The sequence below is a fragment of the Orcinus orca genome, chromosome 19 (assembly GCF_937001465.1).
Source record: "Orcinus orca chromosome 19, mOrcOrc1.1, whole genome shotgun sequence".
In the NCBI taxonomy this organism is placed as follows: domain Eukaryota; kingdom Metazoa; phylum Chordata; class Mammalia; order Artiodactyla; family Delphinidae; genus Orcinus; species Orcinus orca.
This window is the reverse complement of record NC_064577.1, coordinates 272,499-291,924: the sequence shown is the minus strand read 5'-3', so window position 1 is coordinate 291,924 and position 19,426 is coordinate 272,499. Positions and strand designations below refer to the sequence as shown.

Genomic DNA, 19,426 nt, shown 5'->3' with positions numbered 1-19,426 from the left:
GCTAGTGCTGTTTTAACAGCGCCCCCGTCCCCATCCCCCGAAGTATGTTTTCCTACTATGACATGTTTTTTTTAAATTTTTAAAAATTATTTATTTATTTATTTTATATTTAGGCTGCACCGGGTCTTAGTTGCTGCACGCAGGATCTTCATTGAGGCATGTGGGATCTAGTTCCCTGATCAGGGATTGAACCTGGGCCCCCTGCATTGGGAACATAGAGTCTTAGCCACTGGACCACCAGGGAAGTCCCCCTACTGTGACATGGTTTCCTTGAGAAAAAGAAACAACACAACGTCTGGCCCATTTCTGTATGACTCTGCAGCACCCACCGTTGTCACTCAACACATGATGACGCTTGGGGTGAGGATGTGGCAGAATTTAGAATTCCAGCAGTAAAACCTGGGTGTATGTGAGCTATGAACCTCATGAACCATCTGGGATTTCCCTGTGCCTACACAACTGGACGAAGTGGGTTTGCTGCCTAGGATTTCTGGATATAGAGTCTCAGGATTCTATAGACAAAGTTCCCCACTCCCAGAGGCCCAGTCCAGTACTGCCTGCCTCCCTCCATGCCCAGGTGCCTTTGTATCACCATCAATCTCCTCCTTCCTAGGGCAGGTCCGAAGGGCACCGGTGGTGAGCATTCTGAGATTTTCAGAGAAGGGCAGGGCTGCTGTAACCACAGAGCCTTAGCCCAAAGGGTGTTTTAGTCTCTTCCTTGACTCTATCCACTCCTGACATTGGCCCTGGGCAGCAGCAGCCTCAGATCAAGGGGGAGGCTGGCCCCTAATTGTTACACTCTCTGACGATTATGAAGTCAGCTCATTGCACTCCCATCCCACCCAAACTAAGGGTGTGTCCTCTGCCTCCAGTTTCTCTCTGCTTCCTGTCAGCTTGGTAGTCCTGCATGGTGACGGCTGTGGTCCCAAACAAGGTAGATGGCATCAGAGACACTCTATAAACTGGGAGATGGGGAGGAGACCACGCTGAAGAAGGAAACCCTCAATATTTTGAACGCACTCAATCAAATGTTGAAGCCCTTTCCAAACCCCAAGTCTATGAACAGGACCGTCACTACCAAAGGACTCCCATTTTCCTCAGGGGGCAGTTTGGTTAACTTCTTGGAGGAAGGTGCCATCCATCTACCGTAAGACACAAGTCTGGTCCTTTTCTCCTTTCTAAAACCAGACCTGGGGGGTGGGGGTGGGAAGAGGGGCTTGAAGAGGCAGTACTTCCTTGACTTATCACAGTCACGACTCCCAGGGAAGAGCATGTGTGCAGGTTGCCTATGGAGTCCTGACCTCTGATCAGGTTCTTGGAGGCATGCCGTCCTCCGCCTCTGGGAGGCCTTTCAGGATTAGTCAGAGATTTCCTGGCGGTGCTTGTCATCCTGCTTTGTCCTTGTCATCCTGCTTTGTCCTCATCACCCCCACACAGACCCCCTGCCCCCTCCACTCCCCACGGCTCCTTTGCCTCATCCTCCCTATTGTACCTTCACCTGCCTGGTTATGTGCCCCCAGTAGCCTGCCTGCCTTCAGATTGAGGTTTGCTGTTCCTCCTCAGTGATTCTGGGTTTCTTTTACTTCATTTCACAAAACTCTTTGAGCACTTACAAGGTATCTGGCCCAAGGTTAAGTTCTGAGAATGCAGAGCCAGAAAGCACAGTCTCTGCCTTCAAGGAGCTCCCAGCCTGGGGTGTGTGTGTGCGTGTGTGTGTGCGTGTATGTGTGTGTGCATGTGTTTGTGTGTTGGGGGGCTATCAGGCAAGAACTGAGAATATTACAGCATGGTCTGCGCTATGACGGGACAACTGGAGGAACCAGAGGAGGCTTAGTTTAGCTTGGGAGGAGGTGAAGTTAAGGGAGGCTTCATGGAGGAGGTGACTCTCATAGGAAGGGAAGGAATTAGCCAGTGGAGGGATGGTGGTGTGGGTTGATGTGGACTGAGGGAACTGTCTGCCGGGAAGTTTCATGGGTGTGTGACCTGGGCAGTCACACACAGCCCGACACTTAGAAGTGCCCTGTGCTTAGTTTAATGCTCAGATGTCACTGTCCTGAAATTCTTAATAATTTCTGAAGAAGGGGTCCTGATTATATGAAAGGGATATGGTGTCTACTCCCTAAGGGACCTGTAAGTAAGCAGGTATGGCTAAAGTGATGGATGCTTGTAGGAAACTTCCTGGTATGGGGTGAAAGTCTTGGGCTAGGAGCCCAAGTTTAAATCCAAGTTCTACCATTTAGATATAGGGCCATAGACAAGTTAAATAAGATCAGGGACCCTCGGTCCCTCATTTGTAAAATGGGGCAAACACCATCCAGCAGGGCTACTGTGAAGATCACTAAGGCTGCCTTCCACGCCCCTTCAGCACTGGTGTTTCCAGTCAGTAAGTCTAAAATAGAGATGCGTTAAGACAATCTATAGTAAAACTGACATCCATACCCAGACTCTTCAGCCTATAAAGGGCCTTGGTGGGGGAATCATCTATTCCAAGCATCCACCGAGGGCTAACATAGGAGGTTTGGGCTGATCAGGATTTCTCAGGGCGAGGTTGGAACTCAAGGAGGAAAAATTTGGCCTTGATCAACCAACCATGAAGCTGGGGGCTGTCCTGGCATAAGGGATGTAAGGGTGTGTGTAGGTTGCTGGATCTGGCTAGAGTAGCCCGGGGAGAAGGGGGTCGAAGCAGTGGAGGGGAGCCAGAAAGCACACGGGGCAGATGGGAGCTGTGTAGCGTGGGGCCCAGGAGATCTGGGTTCTGGTTCCAGCTCTGCCATGGACTTATCGTGTGACCTTGGTCAAGGTGCTTGGTCCCCAAAGGCCTTGTGACCACTCTCTCCAGACAGGGTTCTTCAGACTGAGAGTTGTGACCCATGAGTGGGTCAGGAACTCATTCTGGTTGGTGGAGACCAGTATTACAAAAATGAAATAAAATAGAATTGAAAATTTCAAAGCACATCACACATAGAGTAAGGATTGGTTTGTGAAACATTTTAGTTACATATGTATGTATGAGTATACTAGCTTGCCAAGAAATATGTATTTCCTACTTTGGCTTAAGAGAAAAAAAAGATTTGAAAGCCAAATGTTTTGGATTCTGTACTTCAACAGCAAAACCTTTTAAAGAGCAGGGAAATATGTACAAGGTTTTTCTTTGTAATAGCAAAGAATTGGTTAGAATACAAATATCCATGTAATAGAAAACATACAGCAGTTAAAATGATTGAACCAGAGCAGATTAATCTAAAATATACAATGTTTTAAGTAAAAAACAGCAAGCTACAAATGGGTATGTACTGAATGATAACATTTATTTATATAAAGTTTAAAAATATGCAAACTAATAACATATGAATGTAACAAACCTATAAAAACACATGGGGAATAATAAATACAAAATTTTAAATTTACTGCACAAGCTACCTCTGAGTGGGAGGATGAGGAGAGAGGTGGAGGAGTGAAGTATACAGGGGCCTTTAACTGCACTGATAAAGATTTAGTTCTGGGCTTCCCTGGTGGCGCAGCAGTTGAGAGTCTGCCTGCCAATGCTGGGGATACGGGTTCGTGCCCTGGTCCAGGAGAATCCCACATGCCGCGGAGCGGCTGGGCCCGTGAGCTCATGGCCGCTGAGCCTGCGTGTCTGGAGCCTGTGCTCCGCAACGGGAGAGGCCACAACAGTGAGAGGCCTGAGGACCGCAAAAAAAAAAAAAAAGATTTAGTTCTGACCTGGGCTGGATGGTGGCTAAATGGAAGTTTAATATATTATAGTATGTTCATTTCCAGTTTTATTGAGACACAATTGAATTTTAACAATGCATTAGTTTAAGGTGTACAACATGATTTGATAATTGTATATATTGTTAAATCATTACCTTAGTAAGCGTAGTTAACATCCATCACCACAGTTACAAATTTTTTGTGTGTGTGATGAGAACTCTTAAGATCTAATCTCTTAGCAACTTTCAAATATACAATACAATATTGTTAATTATAGCCACCATTTTGTACATTACATCCCCATTAATATATTACTCTTGATATCTTGGAGTGTGTCTGAAAGCTTTCATAATTTAAAAAATTTAGAATGGAAGAAAAAAGTTTTTGAGAATTCATCCCAATATATATATATTTATCTGTATTGTTAATTTTTACATGCTATATATTAATACATATTGTTAAATGTTATAAAACCTAAGTAAATAAATTAGTAATTACATAATAAACAATAGTGAATAAATATTAATAAAACAATTTATTATTTTTCTTTTAGATACTTTTAGATATTTTTCCATATCCCGGTAGATCATTATGGTCATTCCCTGGGGTGTTTGCACCCCACTTTGGAGGAAGGACTTAAAGTTTCAGCAGTGTTTCTAAAAATGTGGTTCTCAGAATGCTTTCATCAGAATCATCTGAGGATCTTATTAAAGATGCTTTAGCAGCTTCCCCAGTCCCATTCCATCTGGGGACCAGGGACCAGGAATATGCATTTTTCACTAGTAAGTGTCCTCGTAAGTTTGATGCACTGCTGCAGAGCAAGAATGTTCTGAGCTGCTCAGAAGCACCTGGGGGCGCTGGGTAAGTTGTGCCCAAGGCCTGCCTGCCAGGAGCTTCCAGGCAGCAGGGGCCGGGGTGGCCTCCTTCGTCTGTCTCACCTGTCTCCCCTCCCACTCCAGGAAGCAGATGCCAATGGAGGATTCTGAATGCAGCTCTGATGACACCAGCATCTCCCCCATGTCATCCACTTTGTTGAATCCCATCAAATTGGCCGTGACCCAGCCCAGTAGCAGCTTCTTTGCAGGGATGCTGGAGGGCGAGCTGAACAAACTCAGCTTCTCCTCGATGGACAAGAGTACAGAAAAGGGGGACCTGGCCCTCTGCCTCCAGTCTAAGTCCCAAATAGCCCCTTGTGGCCTGCTGGACCTTGACAACCCTGAGGTGGACACAGACACCTCCTCAACGCCCTCAGAGTCCTCTGTGGTCCTGGATGTGCCGGAGGCGCCCTTCATCTATGAACACACGGTCAGCGATTCCATGGCTGTGGTGCGTTTTCCCCTCCTTGTGCATTTGGTAAAGGCTTAATGGCTGCCCCCAACGTGCCAGGCACTGAGCTGAGCTCACTGGGGAGTGTGAAGATGCCTGCATCCCGACCTCAAGAACTCCAGCACAAGCTAGAGAGGGCTCAATGCTGTAGGAAAAGTTCAGATCAAGTGTCAATAGGGATTCAGAGGGAAAGAAATATTATTTCCAGGTGCAGAAATAAGCTTTGGTGGCATTTAGTAACATTTGAGCTGGGACACAGAGGTCGGATTTAAACATCTAGACATGGGGAAAGGCATTCCGTGGAGGGCTGACACTAGCAGAGGCTCACAGGTGGGAAAGTATGGAAGGAAACACCTAGGTCCAATCCAGGGCTTCTCATACTTTCCTGTGCCTGCGGATCTGATCATCAAACCGATAAGATTCCTGGGCTTCAACCCTAGAGGTTCTGATTCAGTAGGTCTAGGGTGGGGCCTGAGACTCTGCACTGCTAACATTCCCAGGTGGTGTTGATGGCCCATGGACCACATGTCGAGTAGCACTGTTCTAGATACAGGGAGGGAAGAGAGCAGGAGTTAGTCTGGGGTCACTTTCCAGAGGTCCTTTAACATTACGCTACGTTATAGATTTTTCAGTAAGCAGTAACGATTAGCTTTTTGCAAAGCTTTATATCAGGTGATAGATGCAATTTGAGCTATATTTTGGAAGATGAATCTGGAAGTCCCATTGTTGGATGGCCTAGAGCAGTGTTTCTCAGTGTGGTCCCTAGACCGCCAGTAGCATCAGCATCATATGGCAACTTATTAGAAATTTAAATTCTCGCTTTCCCTACCCCCCACTTGGGCCTCCTGAATCGGAAACTGGGGGCAGGGGCCAGCGGTCTGTGTTTTTGCTTCTTTTTTTTTTATAAATTTATTTATTTATTTTATTTTTGGCTGCTTTGGGTCTTCGCTGCTGTGCGCAGGCATTCTCTAGTTGCAGCGAGCGGGGGCTACTCTTCATTGTGGTGCACGGGCTTCTCATTGTGGTGGCTTCTCTTGTTGCAGAGCGTGAGTTTCAGTAGTTGTGGCGCACGGGCTTAGTTGCTCTGCAGCATGTGGGATCTTCCCAGATCAAGGATCGAACCCGTGTCCCCTGCATTGGCAGGCGGATTCTTAACCACTGTGCCACCAGGGGAGTCCCCAGCGGTCTTTGTTTGAACAAGTCCTCCGGGGTATTCTGATGCACACCAGAGTTTGAGAATCACTAGCCTAGTTAGAGGAGAAACTGGAAATGGGAGAAAAGACGGGTGACAGTAGGGCCAGGAATCTGCAGTGTTATAAAAACTCTCTGAGATCCTGGCTTGGCAACCACTGTTGTAGTACAAAGTGTATGGACTCTGGAGCTATTGGTTTGAACCTTGGCTCTGCCACTTAACTGCTGTGTGAACATGGGCCAGCTACTTGCTCTCTCTGAACCTGTAATCCCATCTGCAATGAGTGAGGTGGACGAGATGATGGCTAAGGTCCCTTTCAACTGACACACAGTCTAGAATATGGAGTGAGGGTACACTCTGAGGTTGGTGAGATTGCCCAGGGAGAGTTGCTCATGCTTTGGGCTGGTGGGGCCATATTTAGTGTTGGGAGTGCCTAACACTTTCCATCAGCTCTACCTCAGCTCCAGCAGGAGCAGGGATGGGAGTGGGGTCTTCTGACCCACATTGTGAGGGATGGCGGGGTGGTGAGGGGAGGCCAGGCCAGGCCAGGTCTGAGGAAGCCTCGGGGGTTCTCTTCCCCTAGATTTCCTGGACCTACGCCCCAGGCAAGCAGCGGGTCAATTTCTACCAGGTCCTGTTGCAGGAGATGGTCAGGAAAAATGATAGTGAGATGCCCAAGGCAAAGAATCACCCATGGATCTTCGATAAGATCATGAGCACCACCGTCAAGCTGATGAATCTGAAGACTAACACGAGTTACTGCCTGACTGTTCGCGCAGCCAACACTGCTGGGGTGGGGAAGTGGTGCAAGCCCTACAAAGTGAGCCCTGGGAGAAGGCAGGCCCGAGGGGTGTGGACCAGGGGTTTTGGAGGTTGGAAACACCCCTATACCCCCACGACTCGTCCTCCTGCTGGCTCTTCTTCTCCCTGGGCAAATAAGCCTCAATTCCAGGCCACTCTCCTCTGGGAGGGTTCAGGGTTCAGCCACTTTGGGGCCCACTGGGAATGCAAATTGATCTTTTCATTCATCTCTAACGAAAGTCTCCCAAAGCCATTGGTTTCTGGATTCTTCAACTTAGTATCAATAATTGTGAGTGGGTCAGGAAGTCAAGGGCATTGAGGGTAAGAGAGGGAAGAGTCTAAAGCGGGACAAAGAAGGAACAGCCCGGGGGTAGGCAGGAAACGCCCCAGTAAAGACAGCACACAACTGGCGAGGCACAAGTTTGAATCATGCCTCTTCCTGTTCCTGGTGTCAATGAATAGGTTGGTAAGGCTGTCGGACACCCCATTTAGCAGACAAACGAGGGGGTGGCAGAGTCGAAGAGGTGAGCTCAGGGTCAGGAGTTCTGAGGACTTTGGTTTATTTCAGTTTGCAACCGTTGATACAGACTTGACCAGCTTCCCCGAGAACAATCCTATCCAGATCACCGTGCAGCGCAAGAAACCCCAGCAGAAAACCATATCCATGGGGTTGGAGGACATGCGGAGGCTAGAAGATCTGGAATACCTCTTTCCCTACTAAGGGGGAGGGCCCCAGGAAGCCCCTTAACTACTTTCAGCTTCGGCCCAGGGCCCTTAGGAACCGGAACCATGGAATGTACCAGCAGCATCAAGCCAGGGAACCGCTGACCACCCTGCTGGTCCCGGGCCTGGGGTTGAGGCCAGGTGGGAGCTCCATTCACCTGGAGACACCACAGGCCAGGCCAGGTCAGATCAGCCTCCACTGCCCATAGCTGCTAGGCTTCCTTCCCCAGATCTGGGCCGGTCCAGGTCCCTCATTAAAACCTGCAGGTCACCCAGCACCTTGGAATTCTGTTTCATGTCACCGACAGCCTCAGTTGGGCTGCTGCCACCCACCCTCCTGGCTTCTGCCAGGACCAAGAGTCCAGGTGGGTCAGGGGATGGGGCAATGAGATGACATCACCCTTTCCCCATGGGAGGAGGAGATGGTCCTCAAAGATTAAAACACACACCAGGAAAAAGAGCAATGTTGGACAGAGGTAGTGACAGCCCGCACACTGTCAGCCTCAGACTTGAGCTCTGGGGGACATGATGCAAAGTGCACAAGCTTTGGGGGGAGGGTCTGACTTAATTCTGTCTCTTCCTGGATGTGAGGGTACAGGCAAACCACTTAAGCTTCTTGGGCTCAATTTCCTCATCAAAAACACGGGGACGTGGTCTGACCCTTCCAGGTTCGGCTGCAGGGTTACTGTGAGGGTCACGTGAGAGCACAGAACAGTGCCTGGCACCGAGTAGGACCTCAGAACCCGCTGTCTCCCTCGGCCCCTCACGCAGCCCCCCTGCAGAGACCGGCCAGATGGAAGCCAAGAACCACAGCCAGGCAACGATTTAACAGCACAGATGGGGCGGGGGAGGGTGAGAAGCAGCAAGATGTCAGAAGTGCTGTGGCCCCGAGCGGTCCATACAAGGATGGTTTGGAAGCCAACCTGAGTAGATGCACCTTGGTATTGGGAGAGAAAGTGGACGCAAGACGCACGGAGGGCAAGATCTCCCCCAAAGGTTTGAGGATGTCCTGGTGGGGATTCCCTTCACTATGTGAGTCTTCACGGGGCAGAGAACCATCCTCCCCATTACACCACCCCCACTTCCTCCAGAGCTCCCACCACTGCACGGCCTGTTAGAGGGAACCCTCCGGGACAACCGCTGCCTTCCTCTCTGTGCTGCGAGAGCCCAGCAGGGCTGTCTGAGGCCGAGGAAAGCACCCCAGAACGGCACTGACCAGCACAAGTCCTTGTGATGGTCAAAGTGTCCTCTATCTGTGCTGTCCAAATCAGTAAGTAGCCCTGAGCTAGTGTGACAACTGCATTTCTAACTGGACCGAATTCTAGTTAATGCAAACATCTTCATGTGGCTGGTGCCAGCAGAATGGACAACACAGCCTTACACCATCCTCTGGCCACTAACATACTGGCTTCAGCCCATCTCCCCAGCCTCAGCTGGCCTCTCCCTCGTAGGCACGGTGGGAAGAGGGGAAAGGCGACTTCCTGATCAGCATGGTTTTGGTGCAGCCCAGAGGGAGGGGCTAGACAAGCTGACTTAGCATAGTCCTCAGTAAAGCCCTGAGAACCTGGGACAAGAAATCATAACCCAAACACACAAACTATAAGTTATTTATTTGGTCACAGAATCTGGGGTCTGACCCTAAATAGACGGCATTTAGGAAAGGAGGCAGGGGCAGCAGTAAGGGCCAGTCATCGCTCGGCCTCCCCTGTGCTGGCATCAGCGAGCTACCAAGTGATGGCCAAGGGCTGAGCTCAGTGAGAACCTCCCACGACCTTTGACCTCCTGCTCTGGGGAGGGACGCTACTGGGGTCTGTCCAAGGACAGCAGGCCACGCTCATTCTCAAGGTCATCACCCCGGCCTTTGGTCTCCATCAGGGCAGACAGCTGGCAGAGGCTGAGTCCAGGTGGGGATCCTTGGGATTTCTCATCTCCTCCATCTGTGGAGAGAGGGACGGAACAGGATGGGGATGCCACCTCGGGAAAGGGAGGCACCATACAATCCCAGAAGCCCACTAAGGGGAGAGCTTGTGGTCCCCCCTCGGTCTACTCCCCCTGCCCCGGCTACTGTCCCTGCTCCAGCCACCCGAACTTAGGCCAGGCGCCCACCACTGCCTCGGCCAGGACCTCATCCAGGGGCCTGGCCCCTGCGATGCCCACCAAGGCTGTCCAATGACAAACAGTGGCAATCCTTTACAAGTACACAACCCTCAGGTTCCAAAGTGTATTCACCTATCTTTGATCCTCCTGTCTCCTGGTAAGTCCCAGGAGACAGGTGAACCAAGCTCTCCACGACTGCACACTGAAAGGCAGAACAAGGATTTGACCTAGGTCACAGGACTCCAAAATCCAGTGTGCTAAGAACTACCGCCTCACGCTGGAGGCTACTGTCTCGGGACAGTGTGGGCACCTGGAGAGCCCTTGGAACTCTATACCACAGGGGACGGTCACAAAGGGCAGGAGAGCCGCCACCTCCCCCAAACTCACATCCGGAGGCACTTGTCCTTTCCACCACTTGCCACTCTCTGGCCATCTGGACTCCAGTCGACAGCGTATACCTGAAGGGAGGAGGGGGAGGGGGACGGTGGCACAGTGAGGAGGGTGGGGAGGAGGGCCAGGCTTCAATTCCCTCTCAACCACTTGCCCACGAGGGTCGGCCGCACCTCATCCGCATGGCCTGGCAGGTCTGTGGCCAGCTTCTGGGCCTTCACATCCCACACCTTCAGTGTGCTGTCACTGCTGCCACTGACCAAGAGCCGGCTGTCGGCCGACCATGCAATCTGGTACACGGCAGCCACATGGCCACGCAGGGAGGCCAGGTACCTGGGCCAGGGGAAGGAAGATGAGGATGGATATGAGATCTTCAAACACTCCTGAAGGGTCCTCTATGCCCACAGCGGTGGTTCTCAACCTTGGCTGTGTGTCAGGTTTACCTGGGAACTTTTACAAAATCTCACTGTCTGGTCCCCACCCCAGACCAATTTAATCTTTATCGGTCATTACGATGCTGTAAAACTTCTCCAAATGAGTTGCTTCTGGAATGCTTCTTGCCAGGCCTCCATACCTGCTCAACTTTGCAAGCCTCAGAATCCAGTGCAGCCTTCTGCTTAGCCCATCTGCACGACACCACCCTCCCCCAACCACCATGAGAGGTGCCTGCTGACAGGTGGCATGGAGAAACAGTGGGCCAGGCCCACCTGGAACCTGGTCGGGACAGACTGGCTGTGTCTGCTGGTACAAGTCGTTGGGCCTCTCTGAGACTCAGTTCCCTTATCTTAAAAAGAAACCAGGGCTTCCCTGGCGGCGCAGTGGTTAAGAATCCACCTGCCAATGCAGGGGACACAGGTTTGAGCCCTGGTCCGGGAAGATCCCACATGCTGCGGAGCAACTAAGCTCGTGCGCCACAACTACTGAGACTGCGCTCTACAGCCTGCGAGCCACAACTACTGAGCCTGTGAGCCACAACTACTGAAGCCCGTGCGCCTAGAGCCCATGCTCCGCAACACGAGAAGCCCGCGCACCGCAACCAAGAGTAGCCCCCACTCGCCACAACTAGAGAAAGCCCACATGCAGCAACGAAGACCCAACGCGGCCAAAAAAAAAAAAAAAAAAAGAAACAAAAGAAACTGAATGATCTATTTCACAGGGCTGTGTTGTGAAAATACACGGAGACTGACACATAGGTGCCCCTTCGGCCTCAACAACGGTTTCCTTGCTCCTTTTCTCGCCCATGCCTCTGCCTCTCCTCCTAACTAACTGCAAGGGCACTGTGCCTCGTCATAGCAGTGCTTCTCAGACTTGAAAGGTGACCTTAAAATGCAGGTCATCTGATCCCCAAGGTCTGGGATGGGGCCCAAGGTTCTGCATTTCCATCAAGCTCCCAGGTGATGCACTGGCTCACTTTGAGGAGGGCCAGATAAAGACTGGACCACAAACCTACACTTGTGTTGCATCCCCAGCCCTTGGCCAGCTTTTTTTTTTTTTTGGCCATGCTGTGCGGCTTCCAGGATCTTAGCTCCCCGACCAGGGATCGTATCCCTGGCAGTGAGAGCACAGACTCCTAACCACTGGACCGCCAGGCAATTCCCTTGGCCAGCTTTAACATCATTTCTCTCCCTAGATATGAAAGAAACTAGCATTTTCAGCGCCCACTTAGTGATGGTGCTAAACAGACCACTTCATTTAATCCTTGTAACAAAGCAGAGAGGTAGGGGGTCTGCACATTCAGAAGAGGAAACAAGAGGCTCAGAAAACCCAAACACTTGCCAGGGCCACACAGCTAGGAAGTGGCAGAGCCAAGCTCCTTCCGGAGGAAGAGCATCGCTCCTCCCCTCCCCACGCCCGCCACTCACTTGCCCGTCCTGCCATCCCACAGCTTGATAGACTTGTCAAAGGAGGCGCTGGCGATGACGCGTGAGTCCGCGGAGAAGAGCACCTGGTTGATGAGGGCCTGGTGCCCCGTCATCCGTGCCAGGGGCTTCTTGTTCTCCGCTGGGGACCACAGGAACAGGGTGAAGTCATCTGAGCCAGATACCAGCCTCTCTGGGCCCCGGCCCTGGGGAGGCACAAAGCGCACATGGTCTCAGAGAGGACAGCCCGACCTCGGCAGCGAACACACCACTGACTGCTCAATACCAGCACGGAGTCCAGGACTGCAGAAAGGAGGCTGGTTACTCCCCCCAAAGGGAGACTTCATGAACATGGGACAGGACCATTTCTATGACGTATAATTACAAGAAGAAGCAAGGTACAGAGTGGTGTGTTAAAAAGGGGAAGGAGGGCTTCCCTGGTGGCGCAGTGGTTGAGAGTCCGCCTGCCAATGCAGGGGACACGGGTTCATGCCCCGGTCTGGGAAGATCCCACATGCCATGGAGCGGCTGGGCCCGTGAGCCATGGCCACTGAGCCTGTGTGTCCGGAGCCTGTGCTGCGCAACGGAAGAGGCCACAACGGTGAGAGGCCCGCGTACCGCAAAAAAAAAAAAAAAAAAAAAAGGGAAGGATTTTACATGTGGGCTTGTATACGCGTGTGTATCTGTACTGTGTGTAGTGTACACATATATGTGTATGTGTATACATGACGTCTCTGGCAGGAGACACAAGACACTGGTAGCACTGGATGCTTCCAGAAGGCACGGATGAAGGTGCAACAGAGATGAGAGACTTTCCACCATCTAAAATGGCCCCTACTGCTTTGTGTTCTCTGCATTTAAAAAAATTTCTTTTTTTCTTTTGGCCATGCCGTGCAGCATGCAGGATCTTAGTTCCTGACCAGGGATCGAATCCCGGGCCCTTGGCAGTGAGAGCGCCGAGTCCTAACCACTGGACCACCAGGGAATTCTCCTTTTTGTTTTCCTTGAACCTTAGACCATGTGAATGTGTTACTGAAACTAAATAAAATAAAAAAGAGAGGTACCTGAGGATTGCAAATAAACAGATAAGCAAACAAAACAAAATGAAATAAAATGATCCCCAGCACATTATGGTTTTTAGGATTGTAAACTAGGATTATCAGAACAACTTTCCGGAAAAGGTACGTTCTGAGCTGGGGCTAGAAGGGAGAAGGGCCTGAGTGTCTGCAGTGTTTTGGGGACGAGGAGAAGAAGCGCATAGAGCTGGCGGCGCTGGCAGATACTCACCCGCACGAGGCTGTAGCGGCTCAGAGCTCTCTCCTTTAACTCCTGCACTGTGTCCAGGTATCGAAGGAGAGAAGGAACAAGGCTGATGAGAAAATCCAACACAAAGTGCAAGTACCCGCCCCCCCAGCCTAGGTCCGCCTCTCGCATGTTAAGCTTGAGAATTGGCTCCTTCCCCCCCCACCTCCCGCTCACTCACAGGACCCTCGGAGGTCTTGGGCATTAACTGAGGCCTCGGCTGGGTCAAAGGCCCCCGTGCGCAGGGCGTAGTCGGTGCTGAGGGCCATGGTGTTCACCCAGTGGCCATGGCCTTGCAGAGTACGGCACAGCACGCCCTAGGGCGAAGGGAGACAGGTCAGACACACACAGAGCAGTCTCCACCCCTGGGAACATGCACCCCCAGATCAGCCCCAGAAGATGGGCACTGTGGGACTCAGAAGCAGGGCCCTCATTCACTGTGATCTGAATCAAATCACCCCTCTAGGCTCAAGTCTCTCCTCATTTGTAAAATAAGGGTACCAGCCCAGAGCACTGTTTCTGGAAATATGTTTCACAGAAGGGAAATGTCACAAAAAAGGGCTCTAGTCAAATAAGTTTGGGATACGGCAGGTTCGATAAACCTAAATAGGCTTCCTACAGCAGGATATTTCCAGAGCCTGGCCATGCTAAGGGGTCCTGGAACCTCCGCTATAATGCAGCACCAAACCATAGGACCCCCGTTCCCGAAGCACTTCCCCAACCACCCAGGAAACAGTGGTCAACCTCCCTGGCCCAAGATTTCCCCAGGCTGGTTTCGGGCCTCTCCCAGCTCTTACATCATGAGCCCTCCAGACTTTGATGGTGCGGTCCTGGGAGGCGGAGTAGAGAAGCCCGTCCCCTCCCCACCGGAGACAGGTGACTGACTGTGTGTGCCCAGTGAGGATGCGCTCACAGCGGCCCGCAGCCGTGTCCCAGACCCGCACGCTGCCGTCCTTGGAGCTGCTGGCCACGTAGCGGCACTCGGGGTTGCTGGAAAGAAAGGGGGACATGCCCTCACTTCTGACCTGGCAACGTCTGTCTTCCAACACTGCCTCCCGATCCCCAGCGCGAAGACCAGGGATAATGTCTCGACAGCTTCCTGACCCCAAGATCTGGCTGCGCTGCAAGGTGGCTCTCAGGCCCCGTGATGAGCACCACCGCCCTCCCCCCGCCCCGCTGGCGTAACACAGGTGCAGAAGACCTTCCCCACTGCCTGCCACGCTGTCACTGCCAGTCAGACTGCCTACCCTGTCCCCTCACATAAGACTCCTCTGCACCAAGCAGGGGAGGGCTACGGCTTTGAAGCCCTGGCTCCTCAATCACCCAGCTGTCAGTGTCACTCACGCATGGAGGGGCTCCCAGCTCAGGGCTGTGATCCACTTGCTGTGGCCGGCAAGGGTCCTGCCCACTTGCTTCCCTGTGCTTGGGTCCCACAGGAGAATCTGAAGGACAGCAGCTCATCGAAAATAACCCTCCCCACCCTTCCCCTGGTCCCACCAAGGGTCCCCCGCCCATCGCCCCTGCTCACCCCTCCCCGAAGACCCCAGAACCTGATTCTGACCCATCTCGCAGGAAGGGAGCCCCAGAATCCCTGCCTAATTACCCTGACCATCTACCTGGCCATTCTTGCAGCCTGAAGCCAGCTTCTTGCCGTCTGGGGACCAGGATATGCTAAGGACCCAGTGTCTGTGTCCTAAGAAAGCAGTGGGGGAGAAAGGGGGACCACACCTTTCTTTATCCCTGTTGCCTAGCAACGTCTGGCACCCTGCAGAAACTCCTTAGCTAGCTGCTGAATAATTGAACGATCGAACAGAAGAGATGAGGCTTCCTAGGCAAAGGGAGAATCCTTCCCAAGTGCTAGGGCCATGCATCGCCGCACAGATAACACTGCCACTTTCTAGTAGTTCCTTATGTGCTACGTGATATAAAGTTCTTCCACACACATCAGTCCTACAATTCTCATGACAGCTCTAGAGTATGGGGCAAAGCAAGAAGTATCACCCCATTCTCCAGATGAGAAAACTAAAGCTTAGAAAGGAAGCAAGGCCTACCTACAAGATCACCCAGCTAGTGTGAGGTCCCCAGGCCAGCAGCATCAGCAATGCCTGGGGACTTGAAACGCAAATTTCAGGTCACACCCCAGACCTAAGGAGACAAAATTCTGGGGGTGGGACCCAGAAATCTATATTTTAACAAGCTCTCCAGGTGATTCTGATGCACGTTCTAGTTTGAGAACCACTATGGCAGAGACTGGATTTAAGCCTGGTTCTCCTTGCTACCAGGCAGTTAGCCCCTGCCCACAACCCCACGCTGACTCTTCCGTCCAGTCTCTGCTTGTTTGTAAGTGGCTGGCAGGGCTCAAGGGTAAGGTCTCTACCTAGGAACAGGCAGCCACTAACTGGATGTCAAGGGGCTGGAATGTGCTCTGGGCCTCCTCTCCTCCTCAGGAACTAAAGAGCTGAGTGAATCAGCCACCCACCACTGCGTTAAAACCCCGTAAGTGGGTAACTGGGTACTGACCCTGGCATGTGAAATGTGGTGTCTCAGTGCTGATATCCCAGAAGCGCACAGTAGTGTCTCCAGAGCCACTGGCCAGGTACCTGGGGAAGAAGAGAGGCCACCTGACCTCTGCAGTGAGGACAAGGGGTGGGGCACACCGGAAACACTGCACATGTACATTCCTGCTGCCTAGTAAATCATCTTCTGGGAACAGAATCTGGGACTGGAATTTTCTCTTATGAGAAGGACAAATATAACACGGATGCCATCTGGGAGAAGACCCCAGGAAGCCATTTCTCTCCTTGTCCTTCCTAAATGGAATGGCCACAGTCAAAACCAGATTTAAAGCTTCTTACTATCCTCATAGGATTGTGAGAAGCAAATAAACCCTATTTCTCAGGTGAACAACTAACTCAGAGAGAGGTTAAATGACTTGACCAGGTCACATGGCTAGGAAGGGACAGAGGTGAGCTTGCAGCTCAGATCTCCTGAGGTCAAGTCCAGGAAGGGCTCTTCCAAGGCAGGCATCCTTGACCTTTGGGGACCAAACTCCACCGGGGAAGTCCCTTACTTGCAACCTGAGCCCAAAGCTTGGGTCTATGGTGGGCAGCCGGAGGCCCCATTGAGCATAACTTGGGGGTCCCCCCCCAGCAGCTGCACCCACACTCTCCTCCATGACTCTGCAGCTGTCCTTACTTTCCTGTAGGGCTGAAGGCCACAGAAATGACTGCCTCGCTGTGACCCTCCAAGGAGCTGGTGCAGCGGGTCACAGCACGAACCCTGAAGATAGCCTGTGGCTGGTAGACGATGTCAAGGACCTTCTCTGTCTCCACCGCCTGTGACTCCAGTGTCCTCCCCAGAGACGAGATGATCTCGGCATCATGGACATAGAAAGCCAGTGGCAGGGGATCCTCCTGGAGGACAACAGAAAAGAGAACCCCCCCATCAAAGGATGGGCAAGGCCATCTCCACCAGGGACCCCCACCCTCTGTGAGCTGTGGGCAGGCAACGCTTCCTACTTTTCAAGCCACCCTGCTTGGGTTACCCCCATCATTCCCCATTCAGCAAGACCTTTTTAATCCTTGAAGAGCGACTGCAAGACACACACCACTTCAAAATCCTGTATCTGAATCTCACAACCACCCTGGGAAGGAGGCATTAATATTGATAGATGAAAAAAACTGAGGCTCAGAGCAACTAAGTGATTAACGCAACGTCCTATTGCTAATGCCTAATTCAGGTTCTTCAGAAAGAAAACTAAAGTCCAGGATTAGGGTTAGTATATAGCATTATGCAGCGTTTTCTAAGCCACCAGACCATGCTGCATAATGTGTAAGAAGCATCCAAAAAGCTGACTGAAAAAGGTAGACCCTCTGCTTCACCCCAGAGTCTGTGTAGTAAGTCTTGGGTGGGGTCCAGGTATTGCATTTTTAAACAGCCTCCCACCCCTCAATAGAGGGCAGCATTCTGATAAACACCGGCTTAGGAGAGCATGAGTTTTAAATCTGACACTTGGCTTCCAACTCCCAATCTACCACCTACTGCGCAGTGCCAGACAAATAACTGAATGGTCTCAGGCAGCACTGTAAAATGGGGATATTAATGACAATGGGAATATAATGAGGAGCTGTGACAAGGAATCACTGATACGATGCACCCAATGCGTTCAAAACGCGGTCTCTCTCCGCGGGTGAACTCGCGATGGTGGGCGCGTAAAGCGCTCTCACACTGATCACATCTTCCGACCCTCCCCAAGGCAGACGGCACCGCCGGGTTGTTATCACCCCTGTGGGAGAGTAGTGGGGATGTATCCGAGACCTTCGGTCTCCTGATTCCCTGCGTCCCCGACCAGGGCAGCGCCGCCCGCCCTCCGCCGGGCCCGCCGCTCACCTGGGCCAGCAGCGCGTTGCACACGAGCTGCAGCTTGTCCGGGGTGATGTCCACGGGCACGTCGAATGGGGAGCCCAGCAGCTGCCCGCCCTCATCCTGGAACTGCACTAGCAGTCGCTGCACGTCGCGCGTCGCCGCCTCGTCCTGTGTGGACAAGCGCGGCGGGCGTCATGCACGCCGCCCGGACCGAAGGGCCCTAACTTCCACCTCCCTCCGGCCTCGGGGACCCCGGCCCGAGCGCCCAGCCGCAGCGCCCCCGCCCCCAGTCAGGCCCACCCACCGCCACCACCGCCGCCATCCTGTGTCCCCACGTGGAAGGGAAAACTCCGGCGGGACGGAGCGCCGCCCCCGTGGTCCAGCGGTGCTGCAATCCGCCACATCGCCCTCTGGTGTTGAGGAGGGGAAGTGTCGCTCCGCGCCTGGCCTCAAATAAATGGATCAAATAAATTAATCATACTTAATGCGAGGCTTCCCTGGTGGCGCAGTGGTTGAGAGTCCGCCTGCCGAGGCAGGGGACATGGGTTCGTGTCTCGGTCCAGGCAGATCCCACATGCCGCGGAGCGGTTGGGCTCGAGAGCCAATGGCCGCTGAGCCTGTGCGTCCGGAGCCTGTGCTCCGCAACAGGAGAGACCACAAGAGTGAGAGGCCCGCGTACCGCAAAAAAAACAACTTGATGCGTACAGAAGCAAAAAATTCCTACAGTTTTCAACAGTGTAGAGCAATGTATCAGGCATTGTTCTAAGTGCTTTACATATGTAGCTCATTTAATTCTCACAACTCCTTTCACCCCATGTTACAGATGAGGAACTAAAGCGGAGTCGGACCAGGAGCGCTCTTACCGGAAACCGGGGATCTTCCTGTCAGTTCCTCTCTCTCTCTCTCTCTCTCTCTCTCTCTCTCTCTCTCTCTCTCCCTCTCTCTCTCTCCCCCCTGCATCCAGGGAGTCTCAAGCTCTGCCAATGCTGCCTCATGAACCTATCTAGAATCTGTTCTCTCCATCTCCACTGCCACACTCTGCTCTGAGTCAACCGTGGTCCCTACAATAGCCTCTTCACTTTCCTCCCTGTCTCTACCCTGCCTCCTCCTGTGCGTTCTCCACACAGCAACCAGAGTGACGTTTCAAACCAAAACTCTGGTCTGTTACTTTCTGTCCTAAAACCCTACAATGGCTCCCATTACAGGCAGGAAAAAATCAGACTCCTTATAATGGTGCACGCAGCCTTACCTCTCCAGCCACTCCTCTCACTTTAAGATCAAATCTTCCTGGCTATTTCTTAGTTCTTCCAAGTGCTTTTGCCCATGCTGTTTTCTGGAACTGGTACAGACCTGTGCACACCCCCCCCCCCAATTCATATGTTGAAGCCCTAACCCCCAGTGTGACTGTATTTGGAGATAGACTCTATGAGGATGTAATAAAGGTTACGTGAGGTCAAAAAGATGGCATCCAAACTTGATAGGACTGGTGTCCTTATAAGAAGAAGAGGAGAAACAACAGCTCTCGCGTGCTCTCCCTCCGCTGCCCCACACCTCTCTTTGCTCTCACACAGAGAGCAGGCTGTGTGAATACACCGCAGAAGGTGGCTGTCTACAAGCCAGGAAGTGAAGTTTCACCAGAAACCAACCCTAATGATGA

The 19,426-nt window shown here is 52.0% G+C and overlaps 2 protein-coding genes across 8 annotated transcripts; one reads left to right on the top strand and one right to left on the bottom strand.

The window, feature by feature from the left end:
- Nucleotides 1-646: 646 nt before the first annotated feature.
- Nucleotides 647-8,028, top strand: FNDC8 (fibronectin type III domain containing 8). Its single transcript, XM_004271693.2, has 4 exons — nt 647-1,147; nt 4,674-5,040; nt 6,816-7,052; nt 7,602-8,028. The coding sequence occupies exons 1-4, from the start codon at nt 939-941 to the stop codon at nt 7,752-7,754; spliced, it is 966 nt and encodes a 321-aa protein (XP_004271741.1). The 5' UTR covers nt 647-938; the 3' UTR covers nt 7,755-8,028.
- A 1,319-nt stretch (nt 8,029-9,347) lies between these two features.
- Nucleotides 9,348-18,228, bottom strand: NLE1 (notchless homolog 1). Of its 7 annotated transcripts, none has more exons than XM_033431514.2 (14): nt 18,074-18,228; nt 17,794-17,937; nt 16,600-16,817; nt 15,925-16,004; nt 15,021-15,097; nt 14,749-14,846; nt 14,202-14,394; nt 13,586-13,721; nt 13,390-13,436; nt 12,106-12,308; nt 10,417-10,576; nt 10,241-10,311; nt 9,986-10,055; nt 9,348-9,693 (listed from the first exon to the last, which is right to left on the bottom strand). In XM_033431514.2, exons 1-13 carry the CDS (start codon nt 18,089-18,091, stop codon nt 9,986-9,988), a joined length of 1,515 nt encoding a protein of 504 aa, XP_033287405.1. In that variant the 5' UTR covers nt 18,092-18,228; the 3' UTR covers nt 9,348-9,693. The 7 variants fall into 7 exon arrangements, with proteins under 7 accessions (XP_033287405.1, XP_033287404.1, XP_033287406.1 ...); XM_033431513.2 differs by having other exon boundaries at nt 15,925-16,025; nt 18,074-18,227; XM_033431515.2 differs by lacking the exon at nt 9,986-10,055 and having other exon boundaries at nt 15,925-16,025.
- Nucleotides 18,229-19,426: the final 1,198 nt, after the last annotated feature.